General features: G+C 44.0%; 5 protein-coding genes across 6 annotated transcripts; 2 read left to right on the plus strand and 3 right to left on the minus strand.

Annotated features, from left to right (window-relative positions):
* The first annotated feature begins 941 nt into the window (after window positions 1-941).
* Window positions 942-2374, plus strand: LOC124690784 (probable indole-3-pyruvate monooxygenase YUCCA10). Its single transcript, XM_047224120.1, has 4 exons — window positions 942-1553; window positions 1656-1889; window positions 1970-2092; window positions 2195-2374. Exons 1-4 carry the CDS (start codon window positions 942-944, stop codon window positions 2372-2374), a joined length of 1149 nt encoding a protein of 382 aa, XP_047080076.1.
* Window positions 2375-3277: 903 nt separating this feature from the next.
* Window positions 3278-6930, minus strand: LOC124688573 (replication factor C subunit 3). Of its 2 annotated transcripts, XM_047222234.1 has the most exons (9): window positions 6690-6924; window positions 5871-6087; window positions 5371-5450; window positions 5125-5284; window positions 4895-4976; window positions 4642-4771; window positions 4500-4563; window positions 4335-4403; window positions 3278-3719 (listed from the first exon to the last, which is right to left on the minus strand). In XM_047222234.1, the coding sequence occupies exons 1-9, from the start codon at window positions 6853-6855 to the stop codon at window positions 3620-3622; spliced, it is 1068 nt and encodes a 355-aa protein (XP_047078190.1). In that variant the 5' UTR covers window positions 6856-6924; the 3' UTR covers window positions 3278-3619. The 2 variants fall into 2 exon arrangements, with proteins under 2 accessions (XP_047078190.1, XP_047078189.1); XM_047222233.1 differs by having other exon boundaries at window positions 4500-4771; window positions 6690-6930.
* A 3704-nt stretch (window positions 6931-10634) lies between these two features.
* LOC124688574 lies at window positions 10635-11387 on the minus strand. Its single transcript, XM_047222235.1, has one exon. The coding sequence runs from the start codon at window positions 11291-11293 to the stop codon at window positions 10793-10795; it is 501 nt and encodes a 166-aa protein (XP_047078191.1). The 5' UTR covers window positions 11294-11387; the 3' UTR covers window positions 10635-10792.
* Window positions 11388-14395: 3008 nt separating this feature from the next.
* On the plus strand, window positions 14396-14848 carry LOC124690785 (receptor-like protein kinase ANXUR2). Its single transcript, XM_047224122.1, has one exon. It carries the CDS (start codon window positions 14396-14398, stop codon window positions 14846-14848), a length of 453 nt encoding a protein of 150 aa, XP_047080078.1.
* An 824-nt stretch (window positions 14849-15672) lies between these two features.
* On the minus strand, window positions 15673-18346 carry LOC124690786 (replication factor C subunit 3-like). The gene is made up of 8 exons (XM_047224123.1): window positions 18140-18346; window positions 17284-17500; window positions 16762-16841; window positions 16517-16676; window positions 16287-16368; window positions 16035-16164; window positions 15893-15956; window positions 15673-15796 (listed from the first exon to the last, which is right to left on the minus strand). Exons 1-8 carry the CDS (start codon window positions 18315-18317, stop codon window positions 15673-15675), a joined length of 1035 nt encoding a protein of 344 aa, XP_047080079.1. The 5' UTR covers window positions 18318-18346.
* Window positions 18347-20178: the final 1832 nt, after the last annotated feature.

Here is a 20178-nt window from a genome sequence, read left to right on the forward strand (position 1 = left end):
TCCTTAGAGATCTCAAAATCTATCTCTTTTGGAGGTTTTTCATATATCAAGGATAGACTCAAGCTGCCTTTCTTCATGGAAATTTCAATCCTTGCTTTTTGGGCAATCTGGATGGTGCGCAATAATAAGATCTTCACATTTTGTATGGAAAAACAACTAGATCTAAGAATGTATAGTGGGCAATCTAGATGATGCATGCAATTCTTGTATGGGCACTGAAACTTCACATTTTGTTCCTTTGCATCAATGATAGCACGTGTAGTTCTAAGAAAAGGTCTTCCAAGTATTATATGCCATGAGATTTGACTCTCCATGTACATGCTAGTAAAATCAACGCCAACCAAGATTTTTATCGCCAATTAATTGCATGTTGAGAAACCTTACTCATATCCTTATCCTTTGGAAATTGAATCGAGGCTATAATCAAAGGAAAGAAAAGTGTTTAAAAATATCTATTTTGAGAAGATTCTGATCCCATTAGGATTTCCAACGGTCAGATAGAAAGAACGGAATGGTACAAGAAAGTCCTAACATGTCATCATTAGAATTTATGGTCATGATGATAATAAACATTCAATAAAGTATAGCCTAAATATACATGAATCCTATTTTGTTTCATACCAATTATGTGCATAATTAACATTTCCCAAAAAACTTGGCATTATAATGATCTAAATTTGGGAGATGATAGTACATACAAAATCAATATGCACCAAAGTTTACGAAAGTTAATATGTGCAAGACTTTACATTTCATAATCTGGCAATATCCCTAAAATAGACCACACCTTGAAAATTACAAGTATATATGAGCCTCATGTGTGAGAGATCGATCATCCAAACATTCCATGATCAAGTGGGAGAATATATATCTCAAGTTACCACAAAGCAATAGCCTACCTCCGTAAAACGCACACCTTCACAAACTCGATTGTTGTTGAGATGGAGGAGGCCATAGTTATGATTGTTGGCGCAGGTCCAGCGGGCCTTGCGACGGCAGCCTGTCTTAGCAAATTCTCCATCCCCTATGTCCTTGTTGAGCGTGAGAATTGCAGCGCACCAGTATGGCGCAAGCACACATATGATCGTCTCAAACTACATCTTGCTAAGGAGTTTTGTGAGTTGCCACACATGTCTTACCCAATAGATGCCCCAACATACATACCGAAAAATGCTTTTGTGAGATACTTGGATGGCTACATTGAATGTTTTAATATTCAACCAAGATATCTCACTGTTGTTGAGTCATCCACCTATGACATGGATGAAAAATGTTGGACCGTTATAGCGCGTGACATGGCAAAATCAACAATAGTCCATTACATGGCAAAATTTCTTGTTGTGGCAAGTGGTGCAAATAGTGCAGAGAATATTCCAATGGTATCTGGACTAGAAAGCTTTCCAGGTGTGATCATGCACTCATCAAGTTACAAGTCAGGTGTCGTCTACTCTGGAAGGAACATGTTGGTCGTTGGATCTGGCAATTCCGGGATGGAGATTGCTTACGACCTTGCGTCTCATGGTGCCAATACTTCTATAGTTATACGGAGTCCGGTATGTGTACCATGTGTGACTTTCACTAGATTTTTTTTTTTTTTGATTATTCATTTTGTCTCCTGTGATGCAAAAGATGTTTGACCTATTTTGTGGACGCAGATTCATGTAATGACAAAAGAATTAATCCGTTTAGGGATGTCATTGGTTCATCATTTCCCACTAATGATGGTAGATGTTCTCATTGTAATGATGGCCAATTTCATATTCGGGGACCTATCTAGCTATGGTATCAAAAGGCCAAAAAAGGGTCCATTTGTCCTCAAGTCGGAAACCGGCCGATCTCCGGTGATTGATGTTGGCACAGTTGGTTTAATCAAGAAAGGAAATATTAAGGTGATCATATTGTCGATCATGCCATAGATAATTTAAGTAAATTAATTCCATGTGCCTTACTATGAATTGGTATGTTGTAGGTTCGGGAAAGGATTACTGAGATCAAAGGCAAAATTATTGAATTTCAAGGTGGGGACAAAGGCTCCTTCGATGGAATCGTGTTTGCAACAGGATACAAAAGCACAGCAAACATGTGGCTTAAGGTAATAGCAATATTGAGATCTGAATGTATCCAAGTGTAATTTCGATTGATGCAACACTTATTATAGGTTATAACATGATGAGTAAGATAATTATAAGTGCAGAATGGCGAGGACATGTTGAATAGCGAGGGATTGCCAAAGAATGAATTCCCTAATCACTGGAAAGGTGGAAACACGCTCTATTGTGCTGGCTTAGGAAGGATGGGATTAGCTGGTATTTCCATGGATGCCAAGAACATCGCCAAGGACATTAAATGTAAGATAGACTCTATGTCTATCTAAGTTTGCTCTTGTATTTGTTCTAGTAGGAGAAGAGCATTATCTTCTACTAGGTGAAGAGCGTTACATGTTGATATTCTTAATAAAACATCAAAATGAGGTCCGATCAGATGATGTACAAATTTAGGTCATATGAGGCTATGTGATAGAGCAAACACTGTACACCCTCGCGTTTGATTTTCTTCTATTGCGTGAGATTTACTAGTTCCATTGGCGATTCATGGGCGAATTTTGGAACCATGGCAACACAGTAGGCATTGCCATTTAAATTACCAACCATCGTGTTTAGCTTATGCAAATTAATGGTCCTTCAGAAAAGCTATGCAAAAAAGTTGTGCAGTTCAAGCATAGAGAAGGTTGCCAGCAACCTGATGCTCATGATCCTGCACCAGGTTAACATCGGACTCTCTGAGGATGTGAGGCCAAGAGAGGCTCAAGCCATCGGGTAGTCGCTAAATTAGTTAGCACAGGTGAGCAGGTTGCCAGCAACCCAGTCCTTGGTAATACCTCCAACTCCAACAGTTGCTTGTTCTTGTAAAGTGAAAATATACTGGCAAAGCTAAACGTTGTTGTATCATTCCATTTTTTTGTACTGGAAGTTATACGGTTTTGTATTGTTTCCTTTTTGGCTGACAGACAGGCAATACTTGTAAAGTTGTACTTATCGTATTGTTATTGTTCTTTTTTTATATTATTGTGTTTATCTACTATTTCCACATGTTCTAGGCAAACAGGGATCAATTTCGGCATGTCTGGTCAAATTCTAGCTTTGCCACAAGTAGACTAAAGCAAAGTGTAGCTAAAAGAATATCAGAACTGCACCACAGCCAATAAAAATGACAGATAAAATCTTTGTCTACAACTGTAGCAACTAACAAAATGTCGGACTAAAGAATTATGACACACTTCGCCATAAAGTTGTACACATCTTGATTTTAGAGCCGAGGCAATGGTTCTGGGCGCCAAGATTAGTTGAGTTGTCAATAGACCCCTACTGCATAAAATGTTACATGCATCATACATCTCCTAAACCTGACAACATTCACTTACAGTTCAATAAACATAAAGCACTACCAAATTTCCCCAACAAGCTAGCACTCAATGGCAGACAGACATCAAATCTACATGAAAATTCCTCCACGACATGATTTAAGCTTACTGCTAAATACATACTAGATAAATTGCTGCCACATCATTTGCAGATCAGAGTGGGCATCCATGGGCAACAAAATCATCACCATGTTCAAATTAGTCAGCAGAAGCAACAAGAGCTGTGCGAGCAGTTGTGAAAGTTGATATCAGTGCCCCAAGCTGCAGTTTGTCATTGCAGGCGAAGGTTAGTCGATACCTGCACAGGAAAGAACAGAGAGTGGTATCAGTAACATTCTGACGTTTTATTATCCTACTTTCACCAGCAGATCAAGACTCAATACTTGGCAAATATTACCATTCAAGAAGAAATGCAAAAGAAAATTTTGTTCATCATACTTTTCTCAGCAAAATCATAGCTCAAACACATGGGGAGTATTTCTGAGGATCATTTTGGCCTTTAGGTCACTATCTAGTATCTACTACCTCTGGACGTTTTTAATCGACGCAATCCAACCTATGTTTCTGAACGATGCTAGCTGAAAACGACATCTACTTGCGTCCATTAAATCCGGACGGAGGGAGTAGTATTCTATAAGTAATTGCCTTGAAGTTAATTAAAGTCAAGAGGCATCACAATGCCCGCCTAAGACACATTACAGTTACTCAGCAGCAGTAACCACATATGTAAACTAGAATGACTATCCTGGACAACATAATATGCATAAATCCTCAAAACACATATGGCAATTTGACTTCCAAGTGAGAATACTGTTACATTTAGCTGTCAATCTGAACAGAGTCATCAGCAAAACACAACTAACTGATGATAACAGAATTAAAATTCAACTTCAAAAGTATAAACAGGACATACTCAATATCTGCCAAATCATTAATCAACTTTACTCGTACATCGGATGGCATTTTTATTTTGAACACAAACCTGCAAGAAATTAATTGAAATAATTAAAAGGAGGATTAGAAGGATTTAGAGAATAGGGAAGTTCAGAAGGAACAAAAGGCAGACAGGAGCACTTACATAGTGACCTCCCGTATGATATCAATCAAGGCAAGACCTTTTCTCATCTTCATATCAGATATATCTGAAAAGATTAGGAGACAGATTGCATTAGACACACACTTAGACAATAATTCATGAATGATAGTAATGGTATGGTTACATTTATAGCTTGATGAAAATGGTTCGTTCAGTAACCAAAATGCTATCTGCTCGATATCTTTAGGCATGGGGTTTCCCGTGCAAAGGTAGACAGCTTCTTCTGTTATTTGCTGGGATGCCATGTGTGTTGACTGTGCATAAGAAGGCAATGTATGTGTCAAACCAAAGGCACATCAGCTCATTAGAAAGAAAAATGGATATCAGGACAGAAGACTTATAGTTCTGTAAAGTACTTGAGATTACTCAGACGTAACCTGCAATATATTCAAAGCCTTCCTCATGTCACCATTACTTAACCGCACCAGGGCTGTCAAACCACCCTCATCTACATCAAGCCTGCAAGGATAAGATAAATTAAGTGCTTTCATATACAAAAAATACTGACTTAGTCCCGACATAGTAAAGAAAGTCAATCATAGAAACTGAGGAACATAACAACAGTTCTAGAATACTAAGAGAATCTTACAAGAAAACAAGTGCTTACCCCTCAGACTTTATTATATGTTGAAGACGCTCAGTAACATGAGAGCCATCAAGTGGGGCAAATCTAAACCTAGTGCACCTAGATTGTAGTGCTGGGATGATTTTATTCACATGATTGCATATGAGTGCAAACCTTGTGCTCCTTGTATACTTCTCAATAACTGCAAGGAGCAGAGTGAATAGATTTGATGAAAATAATAATAGAATATGGGTCAAAAAGAAAAAAAAATTGAACAGCAGAAAGAACCTCTCCGCAGTGCAAATTGTGCATCCTTAGTCATGGCATCTGCTTCATCCAACAGGACCAATTTAACAGCAGGCTTCGCTCTACATAAATTAACAGCATTATTAAGAAGTGATAAAACAATATCATATTTGCTTGATACTGCAATAGACTTTCATTCTTCAACAGTTCATTCAACTATGCTGCGCCCCAAACGCATGCACATAAGCTTAAACTCTAGGCAAGTAGTATTTAATTCAGATGATGATTGCATACTACAAGATTACTTATAAGAAGATACAACCTCATTTTAAAACCACGGATTCCTTTCTCAGCATGCAACTGCAGCTCCACATTAGAACAAGTATAGAGCTCACGAAAATAGCAAAATATCAACTAAGCTTTGGCACTATACAGGGAAATGGACACCCCCGCCAGTCCCACACACGGAACAAAGAAACGAAAGATTATTCACAATTTTTGCAAAAAATGTAAATCTGAATCTTAGGAGTCATAGTGCATACCCAAAAGAGAGGCTGTGTGCACTAGCGAAGTCCTGTATCTGCTGCCTTACAACACCAATCCCACGTTCATCTGACGCATTGAGCTCCAGAATCATGTTGCCATACTGTGACCCATAAATCTTCCTCGCGACAGCCAGTATCGTCGACGTCTTTCCAGTGCCAGGTGGACCGTAGAGCAACAGATGTGGAAGCCTGTTCTCATCTGTAAGCCTATCAACTACAATAAATAAAATGAAAAAAAAAAAGCATTAGATTATCTCAACGAGTCAAGGTCTGGAAATTACAGAACCATGCGTTATGGGTAGATAAGAAAAAAAAATGTCAAGTTAGTACTAGGTAATAATAATGAGATGTTACAGCTAAACAGCCCCAAAATTTAGTGACAGGCTGACTGTTCACATATAGCTAGATTTTGGGGCGGAATGCCATGTGACAACAAATAAACACGAAATCACTTGGGAAACCGGTTCTCACTTGAAATCACAGGTAGCATTAACCATGCACATCACAAATTGCTAGTCACTAAAGGAAACAGTGTCGAGCCTACCCTGAAGCATCAAATAAATATTAAATGGCCGGCTGCTATAGTGGAGAAGCCCAAATCCCTAACCATATGGAACAACAGGATTTCATCAAATCGGTTAGTAAAGCCATAGCGCATGACTATTTCACGCCGACCACAAAACCAATGTTCTAAATAGGGGAACATAATCCCTCCCGCGAACACTGAAACGCGGCACCGAGTCACCCAACTAAGCAGAGCAGTTCGCAGTCGAGAAGAGGCGGTGCCCGGAGGAAATGGGGCAGCGGGGCACTTACTGGTGTCGACGATGTCGCGGTGGGCGGCGACGTCGGCGAGGGACTGGGGGCGGTACTTCTCGACCCAGGGCGAGGACTTGACGGCGGAGGCGGGGAGCGGGCCCTTGCCCTTGAAGGCCGGGGGCGCGTCGATGTCCATCGGGGCGGCGGCGGTGGCGCCCGCCATGGCGGAGGAAACCCTAGAGTTTTGGGGAGGGAATTGGGGGGAATGATTGGCGCCAATTCCAAAGCTTGGCGAGATCCCTCGGCCGCACTCGGAAGTCGGAATGGTGGTGGACTGGTGCGGGGCGCCGCTCGAAGAGGAGGGTTAGCTCAAGTCCAGTCCTGGGCCTGGGCCTGGGCCGAAGCCTATGTGCGCAAATGTCTGTCAATGGGTTTCGTTAGATGGACTTCGGTGACTTTGGCGAGTGCAAGACGTGTGTGTTCACTTCAAACAAGGTGATCTTCTTCGGGAGTAATGTTTTGGCACATGGGAGCGTATGCTCCCTTTATTTTGAACTACATGTTAGACACATTTTAAAATGTTAAAAAAATTGGAACAAAAATTTCGCACGTACATCTTCATGTGCTACGCGCTCACAAAGTCGTTTCATGAAAAATCAACATGTCATGTGGCGTGTGTAAAAAAGACAAAATTCTATGCTAAAACAAAGACTTGTCACAAGATAAATTTTCTCTTTTTCGCTTAGACTACAAAAAATATCATTTTTTCGTGAAACTTGACGAATACACATATATTATGGAGATGTATATGTAAATTTTTTTGTCAAATTTTTTTAACACTTGGAAATATGTTTTTATGGTAGAGGGATCATACGCACCCGGGAGCCGAATTGAGTTTCTGATCTTCTTCCCCATAGTAATGTTGCTCTAATGCTCAACGTCATTGAAGAGGTGGCTCGGTCCTCTCGATGCTCTTCATATCCCAAGATTTAGTTTCTCGATGTGTCGCCAATGCGTGTCGTCTTGTGTGGTGGCCGAGGTGAGGTGGATATTGTGGAGCGATAATGTTGTTTCAAAGGTGGTGAATATGTCGTTCGTGAATATGTCGTTCTTCACCGACATCATCGGTGGAGTGCGGTGGATTTGGGTCAACGACAGCACGAGGGGATGTTCATCGTCTCTGAAATCCTCTCCGGTGATGGTGCTTCTTCAGATTTGGCAATGGTGAAGACTCTCGACATCCCTCCCGTCAGTACTTGAAGGAATACAAACCGACGTGCGATTTCACAATACAAGCTATCTAGGGTTTACCTAACATAAGCAGTTTAGCTTATCTTTAAGCGAGTGAACAAGAACCCAAGAAATGTCGTAATACATAGTGATACAGCCCAACCCTACTATCATGACCATGCTAATCACCAAGGTGAACTATATTCTCTTGACGGGTCTAGTTCCTACCTGTTGGAATGGTATATTACTTTATACTCCATCCTATGACAATGATGATAGGTCCACATCGCCAAACATGGAAGCCATGGGAGCTCGAGGACTCAAGCACGACAAGGCAGAATCATGAAAAAGAAGGAGCAATAAGAGGAAATTGGAGGGGAAGTAGTACTACCCCCAAGAGCAGTGTTGTCGCCCGAGTAGTACTACCGCCCAAGTCTCAGGGGCAATATTACCAACCTACTACCCTACCACTACCACCCTAGGGTCTGGTGCTATCGGTACACCACCCGGTACGAGGCCAACATGTTCCACCAAAAAGACTATTTGCAGTCCTCTCGGGTTTTTCGCACAAGGCTGTTTAGCGAGAAGGTTGAAAATACAGTGGAGAACCTGATTTTAAAAATCAAAGTATGGTACTATTTAATTGTTCCAAAAAAATTAAAATAATTCAAGCACTTACTGCGCAAATTTTCGAAAGAAATACGACCATATCTTACCTACACAAAAAAGTGAACCTTTTGTTATACTCTGAATAGTACACATCTACTCCTTATATTGTGAACAGTACAAATTGTCATTTTTCTATAGATTATATACTGATATATGTTAGCTTCAAACTTGACATGTACATACTTGCATACATTCTCCGCACACATGATTTATGGCACATTTTTTTTAATTAATTTTAATATTTTCCATTTTATTGTTCAAACGAGTTTTGGCGCACCCGAGAGCCAAAAATTTGCATACGTCTCAAATAGCCCCGCCTTCACGTACTGTATCCCCAATCCAGCTGTAAAATATGATTTTTTAAAGAATTATTGCGATGCTTTTGTTCATAACAAAATTACGTTATCCCTATGTCAGTCTACTAGAAATTTACAATCCGGCTACAGTTGGGGTTATGTCGTGGCTGTTGGATCTTGATCCAACAATATAGATTGGTCGACCATTATGGAAAATTATGAAAAGAGAAGAAAATGATTTTATAAATCACTTTCTAAAATCATAGCAAATCTCTAGGCTTTAGTTAGGTGCATTAAACATTTATGAAAAAATATAATCAATAAATTAATAAATATATAGGGACTAAGAAATATGTTTCTGTCCCATTGATAAATCATTTTAAGTTTCTAAAAAACCTTATGGTTTATTATTAAATGCACAATGATTTAATAAATTCATGTATTATTTGTTTAAGATGGAACTATGCAATATTGACCCAACGTAGATGATCTCTATCTTCACAGGTTTTCTAGCGAAGTCATTTTTTTCTCTCTCAATATTTAGAAATCTAGAAGTTCAAAAACATTGATGAATATTCAAAACTGCTAAATATGGATATAGTTTTGTTTGATACTCCAATGTGTGAATTTGGTGTGTGACACTTGAGCATTTATTCGTCCGAGCTGACCTAGGTTAGGGATTGAACTAGTTTCAACCCAAGAAAGAAGCTACTCCCTCCGATCCATAGTAAGTATCAGAATTTTAATTCAAATTATCTTAAGTTTGAAATAAAACTCCCAACACTTATTATGTATCGAAGGGAGTATTACCAAAACCACGATGAGACATGGCACATGCAGCTAACGACGGGATCCACCTAACAGAGTGCTTTGTCTATATTATGTTAGAACGGGTAGTAAGAAGGTGAGCCGATCACTAAATATGGCAAACTAGAATTCACTGAAAATAGTAATTATATTAAGTGAAACTACTTGAAAGCGTACGAACACGTGGTTCTGTCATCCTAAAGAAAAAGCATGTGGTGGTCAGTCCCTAAAGAAAATCTGGTTTCACATTCGAGCTGCGTGTCGTTTGGCAACTTGAGCAGATGAGCTTTTCTTTAAGTGAGTCAACATTAAGCAAAGAAATGCCGATACAGAGGTGACAAGAATCTAGAATACCTGGGGTCTTTTGCTTTCCTGTGCCACGTGTACGGTATCTACAGCGCACTTGCACCCACAAGTTCATCAACTAGCGCAGAAAGGCGTTTTAGTCGACGAAAAACGACCGAAAGAGGAGATGGACAACGCCAGGATCTATCTCTGAATATTGGAGAAAAGATAGGATGAGATTCCCATCTGGTCATATCGTGTTTCTTTCTTTCAGCGTTCCCGTCCCGTTCTTCACTAATTTTGGTCAGTTAACTAGTCGCACAAAGGAAAGCTAGGCTTGATCGGTGTTAACATATTGTACTTTCACTAATCCTTTATTCTCTAATCTGTGATTACTTTTGCGCTTTCAAGCTAGGCAAATATTTGTCTGTTTAATAGACTCGCCGCATGTTTGTAACGCGGGGTTTTGCTCCAAATTTCTGTTGGGCTGGCCCTGAATTGGACGACGTTCTCTTGTATAATGCTCTCGGTATTCATGTCAACTTCAAACGCTTGTAATATTGTTGTAAGTGAAAATAAGTAGACTTTTTTTTGAGCAGACAGTTTGATCTAAATAATAAACAGACGGGTCATGCATTGCAGTTGCAGGGCCAAATTGATATGCATATCTTGGCATTTCTCAGTGTCATCTAAGACTGCAAGAGCTGATGCAAAATGCAAGAGAACTGTTCTTTATTTATATCACAGCAGCCAACTCCAGTTACATCGAATAATATCATCTATAGTTTCTGACGGCCTAAGGGCATACTGCAACAAAACCCTGCTATGCTAATGATATTCACCTCCATTAGCAACGATCCGATCCGACAGAGCTCAGCGTCGGCTGCGGCGGCTGACGGCCGGGAACCACAGGTCCTGGAAGCACGACTGGTAGGAGACGAGCAGCAGCACGAGTGCCAGCGCCAGCGCCACGCCCCACGGCGACGACCCGGCGCCGCCGCTGTCCCGCCGCTGCTGCTCGTACCACGGCGGGTGCTCCCCCGATACCACCATCGGCGACACGAGCAGCGATGGCGAGGACGAGGACCGCCAGCTCCGCCCTGAGGCGGTCCAGTACTGCGCCGCGAGCAGGAGGACGAGCGGGGACAGGACGACGGCGACCCGGAGCTGGTCGAACAGGCCCTCCACCGCCGACTCGCAGTGCGAGTAGAGCGACGCGGCGCCGAGGAGCGACGCCGTGGCCAGGAACAGGCAGAGGTGGAGCGACGTCGCCGGCGACTGCGACGAGGCGGGCTGCTGCCGCGAGAATGAGTAGCCGTTGCCGTATGCGCCGTAGCGGTCGCCGTAGTAGTAGCCCGCGCCGCCGCTCGCCATGCTCGATCGTGTGTCGCGTCACATGAATTCTCAAGAAACCCGCGCGTGCTTCTTGGCGGCGTATGCCTCTCTCCTCTTGCTGTTCTTCTCTCGATCCGTGATGCGTACGGGGAGGTGCGAAGGGAGGAGGGTTTATATAGGCGGGAGAATGGAATAACGACGAGACGGGAAAGGGACGCTTGCGCACTGAGCTTTGCTTTGCGCTGCTTTACTTGGCGCGAGGGGATTCCGGCCGGCGCGCGGATGCCTTGACGATGGGGGTGAAGGCGACGGCGGGCGAGCCGGACGGCCACGTCGTGCCGTGCGCCGCCGACCAGGCTGGCCGACGTCCTGTCGTGGATGGGATGGAATGGAATGGAATGGAGGAGTGAGGATGGCTTGGAAAGCGTCCATGCCCACGTCGGCGTCGATGAGATGGACGTCCTCGCTTTTCAGCTCTTTGTGCAACATTGACACCAGAGGAGAGAATATACGTGGATCGCCGCACCACCTTTGCCGTGCATATGCGAGAAGATATTTGCTTGTTTGTTTCAACTTTTTGAACCAGCTAGCTGTGATGAGATGGAATATAGAACCTTCGCACGTCTTTGTCTACAGAGCACCGAAAGCAGAGAGAGCATATCTATCTGCCCGTACCACACAAAAAGAACGATCCCCAGACCTCTCTCGTTTAGTCCCACACGGCTTGATTAGTCAGAAAAGCCACGTTTAATATTATCCAGTTCTTTTCAGTTTCGAGGGCGACTTCCAGATGAAAAAACAGCTTAAAACGAAAAGGAATCGTTTCTAAGCCATTCGCTTTTCCTGGGAGTATGGCATCGTTTACATACTTCAGCGCCGTAGCGCCTGGTATGAGCCTCGTAGAGAAGCAATCGCTAGTCCATGGGGCTCATACTTCAGCGCTGCAGCGCTTGGTACTCGGACCTCGGCTCGAGGCATTTTCTCTACCCCTTCTTACCCTGGCAAAGCAGGGTCACCTTGTGTCCTTAAACCTACAACCATCTTTCGGAACCTAGCCTCCTCCGTCCCTCCGTACCAACAAGGGGTAGTACAGGAATATTGACCTGTTGTCCATCGACTACGCCTTTCGGCCTGATCTTAGGCCCTGACTCACCCTCCGTGGTTTTTGCCGGCCACAGGGAGTGGACCAAAGGAGAAACCAGGGAGTGGACCAAAGGAGAAACTGCCGGTGATGACTTTTAGATCACATATATTTCTCACTTTATAAAAAATCTCACTTATATCTTTTTTCGAAAAGAGTTAAATATTTTTTTAGAAAATATGTAAATCATTATTCCAAAAGAATGTTTGGGACCTCTAGATAGTAGATACACATGATCTTTATTTAAATTCTATTCAACAAAGATATGTCTAAAACATACATAAAAATCCAAAGCCATTACTCAACTCCTACAAACCCGATAGTGGATGAAAAGCATGCCATCAGAGCAAGGACATCACCTATGTATAAGATGAACTTTTATCATAAGCAGGTCCCATTTATTATTATGAAATCTTACACTATGTAAACTTTAGCATTAACATGAGATTCACATATCCTATTGATGTACCCTCATGCAAGAGAGAGGGAAAAGGGAGAAATTGTATTTTTGCTTATGAACACCCCACAAGCTTAAGGTCATCCATAGCTTATGAAAAATTCTTATTTCCTCCACTGTGTATAAGGGTAGACCACAAGCATTGCTACATACGGCAATACTATAAGTATGACTTATGGTGTGTTTTTTCAAACAAAGTGGATGCCCTTATTTCCTAAACATGCTTGTGGTCTACCCTTATTGGGCAGTTGTCCCAGATCCGGTGGCACCCCTGTGAGGGAGATGGCGGCACGTTCAATAGTGTCAAAGAAAAGAGATCCAAAAGTAAGGGAAATTCTATTTTTTTAGTGTGTGCATATTTTGAAGTTAGGACTACAAACTACCTAAATTTTTGGTTGTGACTAGTTTTCAGTCGACTGAGAATTAGATTGGTTCTAAGTCAAGTGATGTCATCCGACAATTTTGTAGTGTGTAAAACATTTATTTAGGTACAAGCTTTAAAATTTTAAGTTGCAATCCGACTTGCAATTAGAAAAGTTCCAGTTACAACTGGATTTGCGACTCAAAAATTATAACTGAAACGCATTTGCAATTGAAAAAAAAAATCTTAATTGCAAAACTGAAATCTTGATTGGAGCTCCACCTACTACTCATGGAGCACACGAATTGCGATGCAAATCAGTTGATTGGAGCACATTCCGTGATTTTTTAGCCTCAATATTTTCTGAAGTTGGGCACTAGATCAAGTCCCTCTTAAGAATTCCAAGGATACATGAATTCAGCACTCTGGTGGACGCTTCTACTGCACCTGCAACCCACGCACGCATGTCCATGGCCGAAACCATCGTCAGCGATGCGCCCATGCCGGGGACTGGGGACTCGGCTTCCGCCAAACGCTCTCCCACTCTCCACCACGCGCGCGCACATCTCTTCCACTCGATCCATCTTCTCGCCCGATCGAAGAACAACCATGCCGTAATTCATCGCCGATCTCCCTCTGGCTTCTGCACTGTCGCACCGAGGCCGACGCACGCCCAAGATGCATTTGTTGGCAACGGCAATGGGCGCCGCCGCCGCCGCCGTCCGTTTGGTCTGCCAGAAGAAGAAGAAGAGAGATCACAAGAAGAATAAGAGCATGAAGAAGAGGGATCTCAGCAACGGCGAGTGGCTGCCTGCACATCAATCTGCCGCCGCCGACGGCGGCATGTCGTTCTCGTTGGAAGAGATCATGGCGGCGACTCGAAACTTCGGCGAGACGCGGGTAATCGGCTTCGGCGGGCAGGGGAAGGTGTTCCGCGGCGTCATCGTTGACGCCGACGGCAATAACAGCACCGAGGTCGCCATCAAGCGTGCCACCCCGTCGTCGCCGCGGCAGAATGCCTGCGAGTTCGGGGCGGAGGTCGAGGCGCTGCGCAAGCTGCGGCACCGGCACCTCGTCCCCTCGTCGGCTCCTCGCTCCCGCAGTAAGGAGGGCGAGACGATCCTCGTGTACCGGTACATGCCGCGCGGCACGCTGCGGGAGCACCTGATGACCAAGCCGGTGATGCCGTGGCGGCGGCGTCTAGACGCGTGCATGGGCGCCGCGAGGGGCCTGCACTGCCTCCACGCCGCCGGCGTTGTCCACGGCGCCGTCAAGGCCAGTAACGTCCTCTTCGACGAGAGCTGGGTCGCCAAGCTCTCGGACTACGGCCTCTCCAAGGGCGCCACCATGGAGTCCGACATCCACTCCTTCGGCGTCGTGCTCTTCGAGGTGCTCACCGTGGCGCGGCCTGGGGATATGGCCGGTGGCTTCGTCGACTACGCGCTGGCGTGCCACCGTAACGGCAACCTGCAGGACGCCATTGACCCGGCGATCAAGGACCAGGTCGCGCCGGAATGCCTCGAGAAGTTCGCCGAGACGGCGGTGGAGTGCCTCGCCGGCAATGGCATAGAGCGGCCGGTCATCGGCCACGTGCTGAGGAACCTGGAATTGGCTATGCAGCTGAGCTGCTTATAATTCCAAGAGGACGTAACACGGTTTCAAATAAATTTCAGTGAGATTTCATCAAAATTCACTGAATTTCAGTAATTTCGGTAGATACTGAAATATATATGTTTCGGTCAAAATATTTCACTAAATTCAGTAGACACATGGTTTCAAATAAATTTTAAATATTTTGGAAAAATATGAATATTTTGATGAATTTTAGGAAAATATTTCAGCCTTTTTTGCCGAAAGGAAATCCCAAAAATTTGAAATTCACTGAAATTCAGTGATTTCGGTAGCGACTGAAATATTTCCGAAACCAAAAATTAAAACCAAGCACGTACCACAAGCCGTCAATACATCACCCGCAAAAAAAAGTAAATACAACAAAATTAAATGTTCGCTGGCTCGCGGTTTTGGAGGCCGTCAATTGTCACCTCTGGTCACCATTCCGTTAGGTATCATTGCGTTTTAACGTATCCAGCAAAACCGAAACAAGAGTGAAATGCATTGGCAGTCCCACAAGTTACCGGCAATGTCTAAAATGGTCCTGGAACTCAGACAATGCATCAAAACAGTCCTGGAACTTGTCCTCGATGTCTATATACGGTCCTAGATACGTAAAGAGGTAACGTGGCAATGTCAGTGAACCCACTGAGGTGGTCCTGGATGGCCCACGATGGCTGCAGAGATGCTTGAATCAAAATTTTATGTTAAATCTAGCAACCATTAAAAATTCTGAAATCGATCGTTCCCAGTCTACGAGTCTACGTCCCCTCCACCCCTCTCGCTGCCGCTCTCCAGATGCTCACTCCGTTTTTATTTTTATTTGAAATCGAGGCAAAAGTTTTGCCTCATTTATTAATTAAGATGATGGTGCTTAGTATTTTGGAGAAAACTGGACAAAAACCAATATCTGCCAAATCATTAATCAACTTTACTCGTACATCGGATGGCATTTTTATTTTGAACACAAACCTGCAAGAAATTAATGGAAATAATTAAAAGGAGGATTAGAAGGATTTAGAGAATAGGGAAGTTCAGAAGGAACAAAAGGCAGGCAGGAGCACTTACATAGTGACCTCCCGTATGATATCAATCAAGGCAAGACCTTTTCTCATCTTCATATCAGATATATCTGAAAAGATTAGGAGACAGATTGCATTAGACACACACTCAGACAATAATTCATGAATGATAGTAATGGTATGGTTACATTTATAGCTTGATGAAAATGGTTCGTTCAGTAACCAAAATGCTATCTGCTCGATATCTTTAGGCATGGGGTTTCCCGTGCAAAGGTAGACAGCTTCTTCTGTTATTTGCTGGGATGCCATGTGTGTTGACTGTGCATACGAAGGCAATGTATGTGTCAAACCAAAGGCACATCAGCTCATTAGCAAGAAAATGGATATCAGGACAGAAGACTTATAGTTCTGTAAAGTACTTGAGATTACTCAGACGTAACCTGCAATATATTCAAAGCCTTCCTCATGTCACCATTACTTAACCGCACCAGGGCTGTCAAACCACCCTCATCTACATCAAGCCTGCAAGGATAAGATAAATTAAGTGCTTTCATATACAAAAAATACTGACTTAGTCCCGACATAGTAAAGAAAGTCAATCATAGAAACTGAGGAACATAACAACAGTTCTAGAATACTAATAGAATCTTACAAGAAAACAAGTGCTTACCCCTCAGACTTTATTATATGTTGAAGACGCTCAGTAACATGAGAGCCATCAAGTGGGGCAAATCTAAACCTAGTGCACCTAGATTGTAGTGCTGGGATGATTTTATTCACATGATTGCATATGAGTGCAAACCTTGTGCTCCTTGTATACTTCTCAATAACTGCAAGGAGCAGAGTGAATAGATTTGATGAAAATAATAATAGAATATGGGTCAAAAAGAAAAAAAAATGAACAGCAGAAAGAACCTCTCCGCAGTGCAAATTGTGCATCCTTAGTCATGGCATCTGCTTCATCCAACAGGACCAATTTAACAGCAGGCTTCGCTCTACATAAATTAACAGCATTATTAAGAAGTGATAAAACAATATCATATTTGCTTGATACTGCAATAGACTTTCATTCTTCAACAGTTCATTCAACTATGCCGCGCCCCAAATGCAGCTAAGGAATCAACTGTGGTTACAATGAAACGCATGCACATAAGCAACTCTAGGCAAGTAGTATTTAGTTCAAATGATGATTGCATAGTACAAGATTACTTATAATAAGATACAACCTCATTTTAAAACCACGGATCCCTTTCTCAGCATGCAACTGCAGTTCCACATTAGAACAAGGATAGTAAATAGCAAAATATCAATTAAGCTTGGCACTATGCAGGGACATGGACACCCCCGCCACCCCCACACACGCAACAAAGAAACGAAAGATTATTCACAATTTTTGCAAAAAATGTAAATCTGAATCTTAGGACTCATAGTGCATACCCAAAAGAGAGGCTGTGTGCACTAGCGAAGTCCTGTATCTGCTGCCTTACAACACCAATCCCACGTTCGTCTGACGCATTGAGCTCCAGAATCATGTTGCCATACTGTGACCCATAAATCTTCCTCGCGACAGCCAGTATCGTCGATGTTTTTCCAGTGCCAGGTGGACCGTAGAGCAACAGATGCGGAAGCCTGTTCTCATCTGTAAGTCTATCAACTACGATAAATACAATGAAAAAAAAAGCATTAGATTATCTCAAAGGGTCAAGGTCTGGAAATTACAGAACCATGCATTATAGGTAGAAGAAAAAAAAATGTCAAGTTAGTACTAGGTAATAATGAGATGTTACAGCTAAACAGGCCCAACATGTAGTGACAGGCTGACGGTTTGCATATAGCTAGATTTTGGGGCGGAATGCCATGTGACAACAAGTAAACACGAAATCACTCGAGAAACCAGTTCGAAATCACAGATAGCATTAAACATGCACATCACAAATTGCTAGTCACTAAAGCAAGCAGTGTCGAGCACTCGAGCCTACCCTGAAGCATCAAATAAATATAAAATGGATGGCTGCTACAGTAGAGAAGCCCAAATCCCCAACCATATGGAGCAACAGGATTTCATCAGTAAAGCCATAGGGCGTGACTATTTCACCGAATCCATGCGACATAAGTCCAAATCTCAGTCTCATGCGGTAGAACCAACCCACACGCCGACCACAAGACCAATGTTCTAGATAGGGGATCATAATCGCTCCCGCGAACACTGAAACGCTGCGCCGAGTCACCGAACTAAGCAGAGCAGTCGAGTTTAGGCGGTGCCCGGAGGAAATGGGGGCAGCGGGGCACTTACTGGTGTCGACGATGTCGCGGTGGGCGGCGACGTCGGCGAGGGACTGGGGGCGGTACTTCTCGACCCAGGGCGAGGACTTGACGGCGGAGGCGGGGAGCGGCCCCTTGCCCTTGAAGGCCGGGGGCGGGGGCGCGGCGGCGTCGATGTCCATCGGGGCGGCGGCGGTGGCGCCCGCCATGGCGGAGGAAACCCTAGAGTTTTGGGGAGGGGATTGGGGGGAATGGTTGGCGCCAATTCCAAAGCTTTGCGAGATCCCTCGGCCGCACTCGGAAGTCGGAATGGTGGTGGACTGGTGCGGGGCGCCGCTCGAAGAGGAGGGTTAGCTCGAGTCCAGTCCTGGGCCTGGGCCGAGGCCTATGTGCGCAATGTCTGTCAGGGTGCAAGCGGGAGCGGGCCGTCTGTGGCGTAATCCGATTTAGGCCCATCTAAGTATTTATGCGGGTACCCACGGAATGTTAAAGGAAAGAAGCGGAATCTGCGGGCCGGCCCGCAGTTGCCGCACAGACCCGCGTGTCAACAAAAATACGAGCGACCAAGGCTTCGCTGAAAAAAGAACAGAGCGACTAAGACGATAGGACACAGGATGCACCGCCACCGGAGCGCCGCCATGGCTGCCCTTCCTCCTCCGGCTCAGGCGGAAGGACCGCTCTCTCCTCCGCCTCTCCCTCTCCCTCTTCCTCCTGGATCGGTTTGCTCGCCTCCTCCCTCAGATTCCCTGCCTCGATTCAACAGCCCCAAGGCCGGCGGCGGGCAGCAGACGGCTAGGCCGGCAATGGCCGCAATCAATCTACGGATATTACCGTCGGCGGCTGGCACGGGCGGCATGGGGAGAGCTCCCTCGCCCCACCGTTGTCAAATTAGCTGAATTTTGGGTGTGGTATGCAGGCGAGACTGCGCTGCTTTGACTCGATTTGCGCATACACAAGATGAAGACTATGCGGGCCGTGCGGCGCCGCAAAAACGCATCTGTACTTAGCAGGCCGCCGCGTCATTCCTGCTTAATCGTCGTGGGCCCATGCGTTTTATATGCGGGCTCCCGCAGAATGTCCCACTTGCACCCTGAAATGTCTGTCAATGGGTTTCATTAGATGGACCTTGTGTTCTAAAAAAAATGATGGGCCTTGTAAAGATTAATAAGGTGCAAGTGAGATCCTAAAAACTTATAGCACATTTTTAAGTTCTTCAAAAAAACTTATAGCGCATTTTTTAGCTTTTCAAGTATAATTGAAACTAAAATGCACTATAAATAGGACTGAGGTGACACCCTAAAGATTAACATAGTATTAGGGTATCTCCAGCGGCGCGACGCAAACGGACGTTGAGCGACCGTTTTCGTCCGCCGTGACCGGAAATGCGTCTGGGACCTGTTCCAGCGGGGCTTGATGTCTACGGGTGCTTCTATTCTTGTAGACAGTGTTGGGCCTCCAAGAGCAGAGGTTTGTAGAACAGCAGCAAGTTTCCCTTAAGTGGATCACCCAAGGTTTATCGAACTCAGGGAGAAAGAGGTCAAAGATATCCCTCTCATGCAACTCTGCAACCACAAAGCAAGAAGTCTCTTGTGTCCCCAACACACCTAATAGGTGCACTAGTTCGGCGAAGAGATAGTGAAATACAGGTGGTATGAATATATATGAACAGTAGTAACGGCGCCGTAAAAGTGCTTGTCGGCGTGCGATTGATGGTGGTAATATTGCAGGAAGTACGGATGCGAGAAAACAATAAACAAGCAGCGATAGCGATATTTAGGAACAAGGCCTAGGGATCATACTTTCACTAGTGGACACTCTCAACATTGATCACATAACAGAATAAATAGATAGATGCTAGACTCTACACTCTCTTGTTGGATGATGAACACCACTAATCGTGTAGGATTACACGAACCCTCAATGCCGGAGTTAACAAGCTCCACAATATTCAATGTTCATATTTAAATAACCTTAGAGTGCATAACGGATCAACATAACCAAACCAAGTACTAACATAGCATGCACACTCGTCACATTCACACTACGAAAGGAGGAATAGATCACATCAAT

Source organism: Lolium rigidum, chromosome 2, assembly GCF_022539505.1.
Source record: "Lolium rigidum isolate FL_2022 chromosome 2, APGP_CSIRO_Lrig_0.1, whole genome shotgun sequence".
NCBI lineage: Eukaryota > Viridiplantae > Streptophyta > Magnoliopsida > Poales > Poaceae > Lolium > Lolium rigidum.

Coding starts and splice junctions, on each gene's coding strand:
- LOC124690784 (XM_047224120.1), top strand. CDS start 942: ATGGAGGAGGCCATAGTTATGATTGTTGGCGCAGGTCCAGCGGGCCTT. Junction 1,554..1,655: donor CTATAGTTATACGGAGTCCG/GTATGTGTACCA, acceptor TTGTGGACGCAG/ATTCATGTAATGACAAAAGA. Junction 1,890..1,969: donor TCAAGAAAGGAAATATTAAG/GTGATCATATTG, acceptor GGTATGTTGTAG/GTTCGGGAAAGGATTACTGA.
- LOC124688573 (XM_047222233.1), bottom strand. CDS start 6,855: ATGGCGGGCGCCACCGCCGCCGCCCCGATGGACATCGACGCGCCCCCG. Junction 5,285..5,370: donor ACAATTTGCACTGCGGAGAG/GTTCTTTCTGCT, acceptor TGCTCCTTGCAG/TTATTGAGAAGTATACAAGG. Junction 4,772..4,894: donor AGGCTTTGAATATATTGCAG/GTTACGTCTGAG, acceptor TCTTATGCACAG/TCAACACACATGGCATCCCA.
- LOC124688574 (XM_047222235.1), bottom strand. CDS start 11,293: ATGGCGAGCGGCGGCGCGGGCTACTACTACGGCGACCGCTACGGCGCA.
- LOC124690785 (XM_047224122.1), top strand. CDS start 14,396: ATGCCGTGGCGGCGGCGTCTAGACGCGTGCATGGGCGCCGCGAGGGGC.
- LOC124690786 (XM_047224123.1), bottom strand. CDS start 18,317: ATGGCGGGCGCCACCGCCGCCGCCCCGATGGACATCGACGCCGCCGCG. Junction 16,842..17,283: donor GCACACAGCCTCTCTTTTGG/GTATGCACTATG, acceptor TAATTTATGTAG/AGCGAAGCCTGCTGTTAAAT. Junction 15,797..15,892: donor ATCATACGGGAGGTCACTAT/GTAAGTGCTCCT, acceptor AATTTCTTGCAG/GTTTGTGTTCAAAATAAAAA.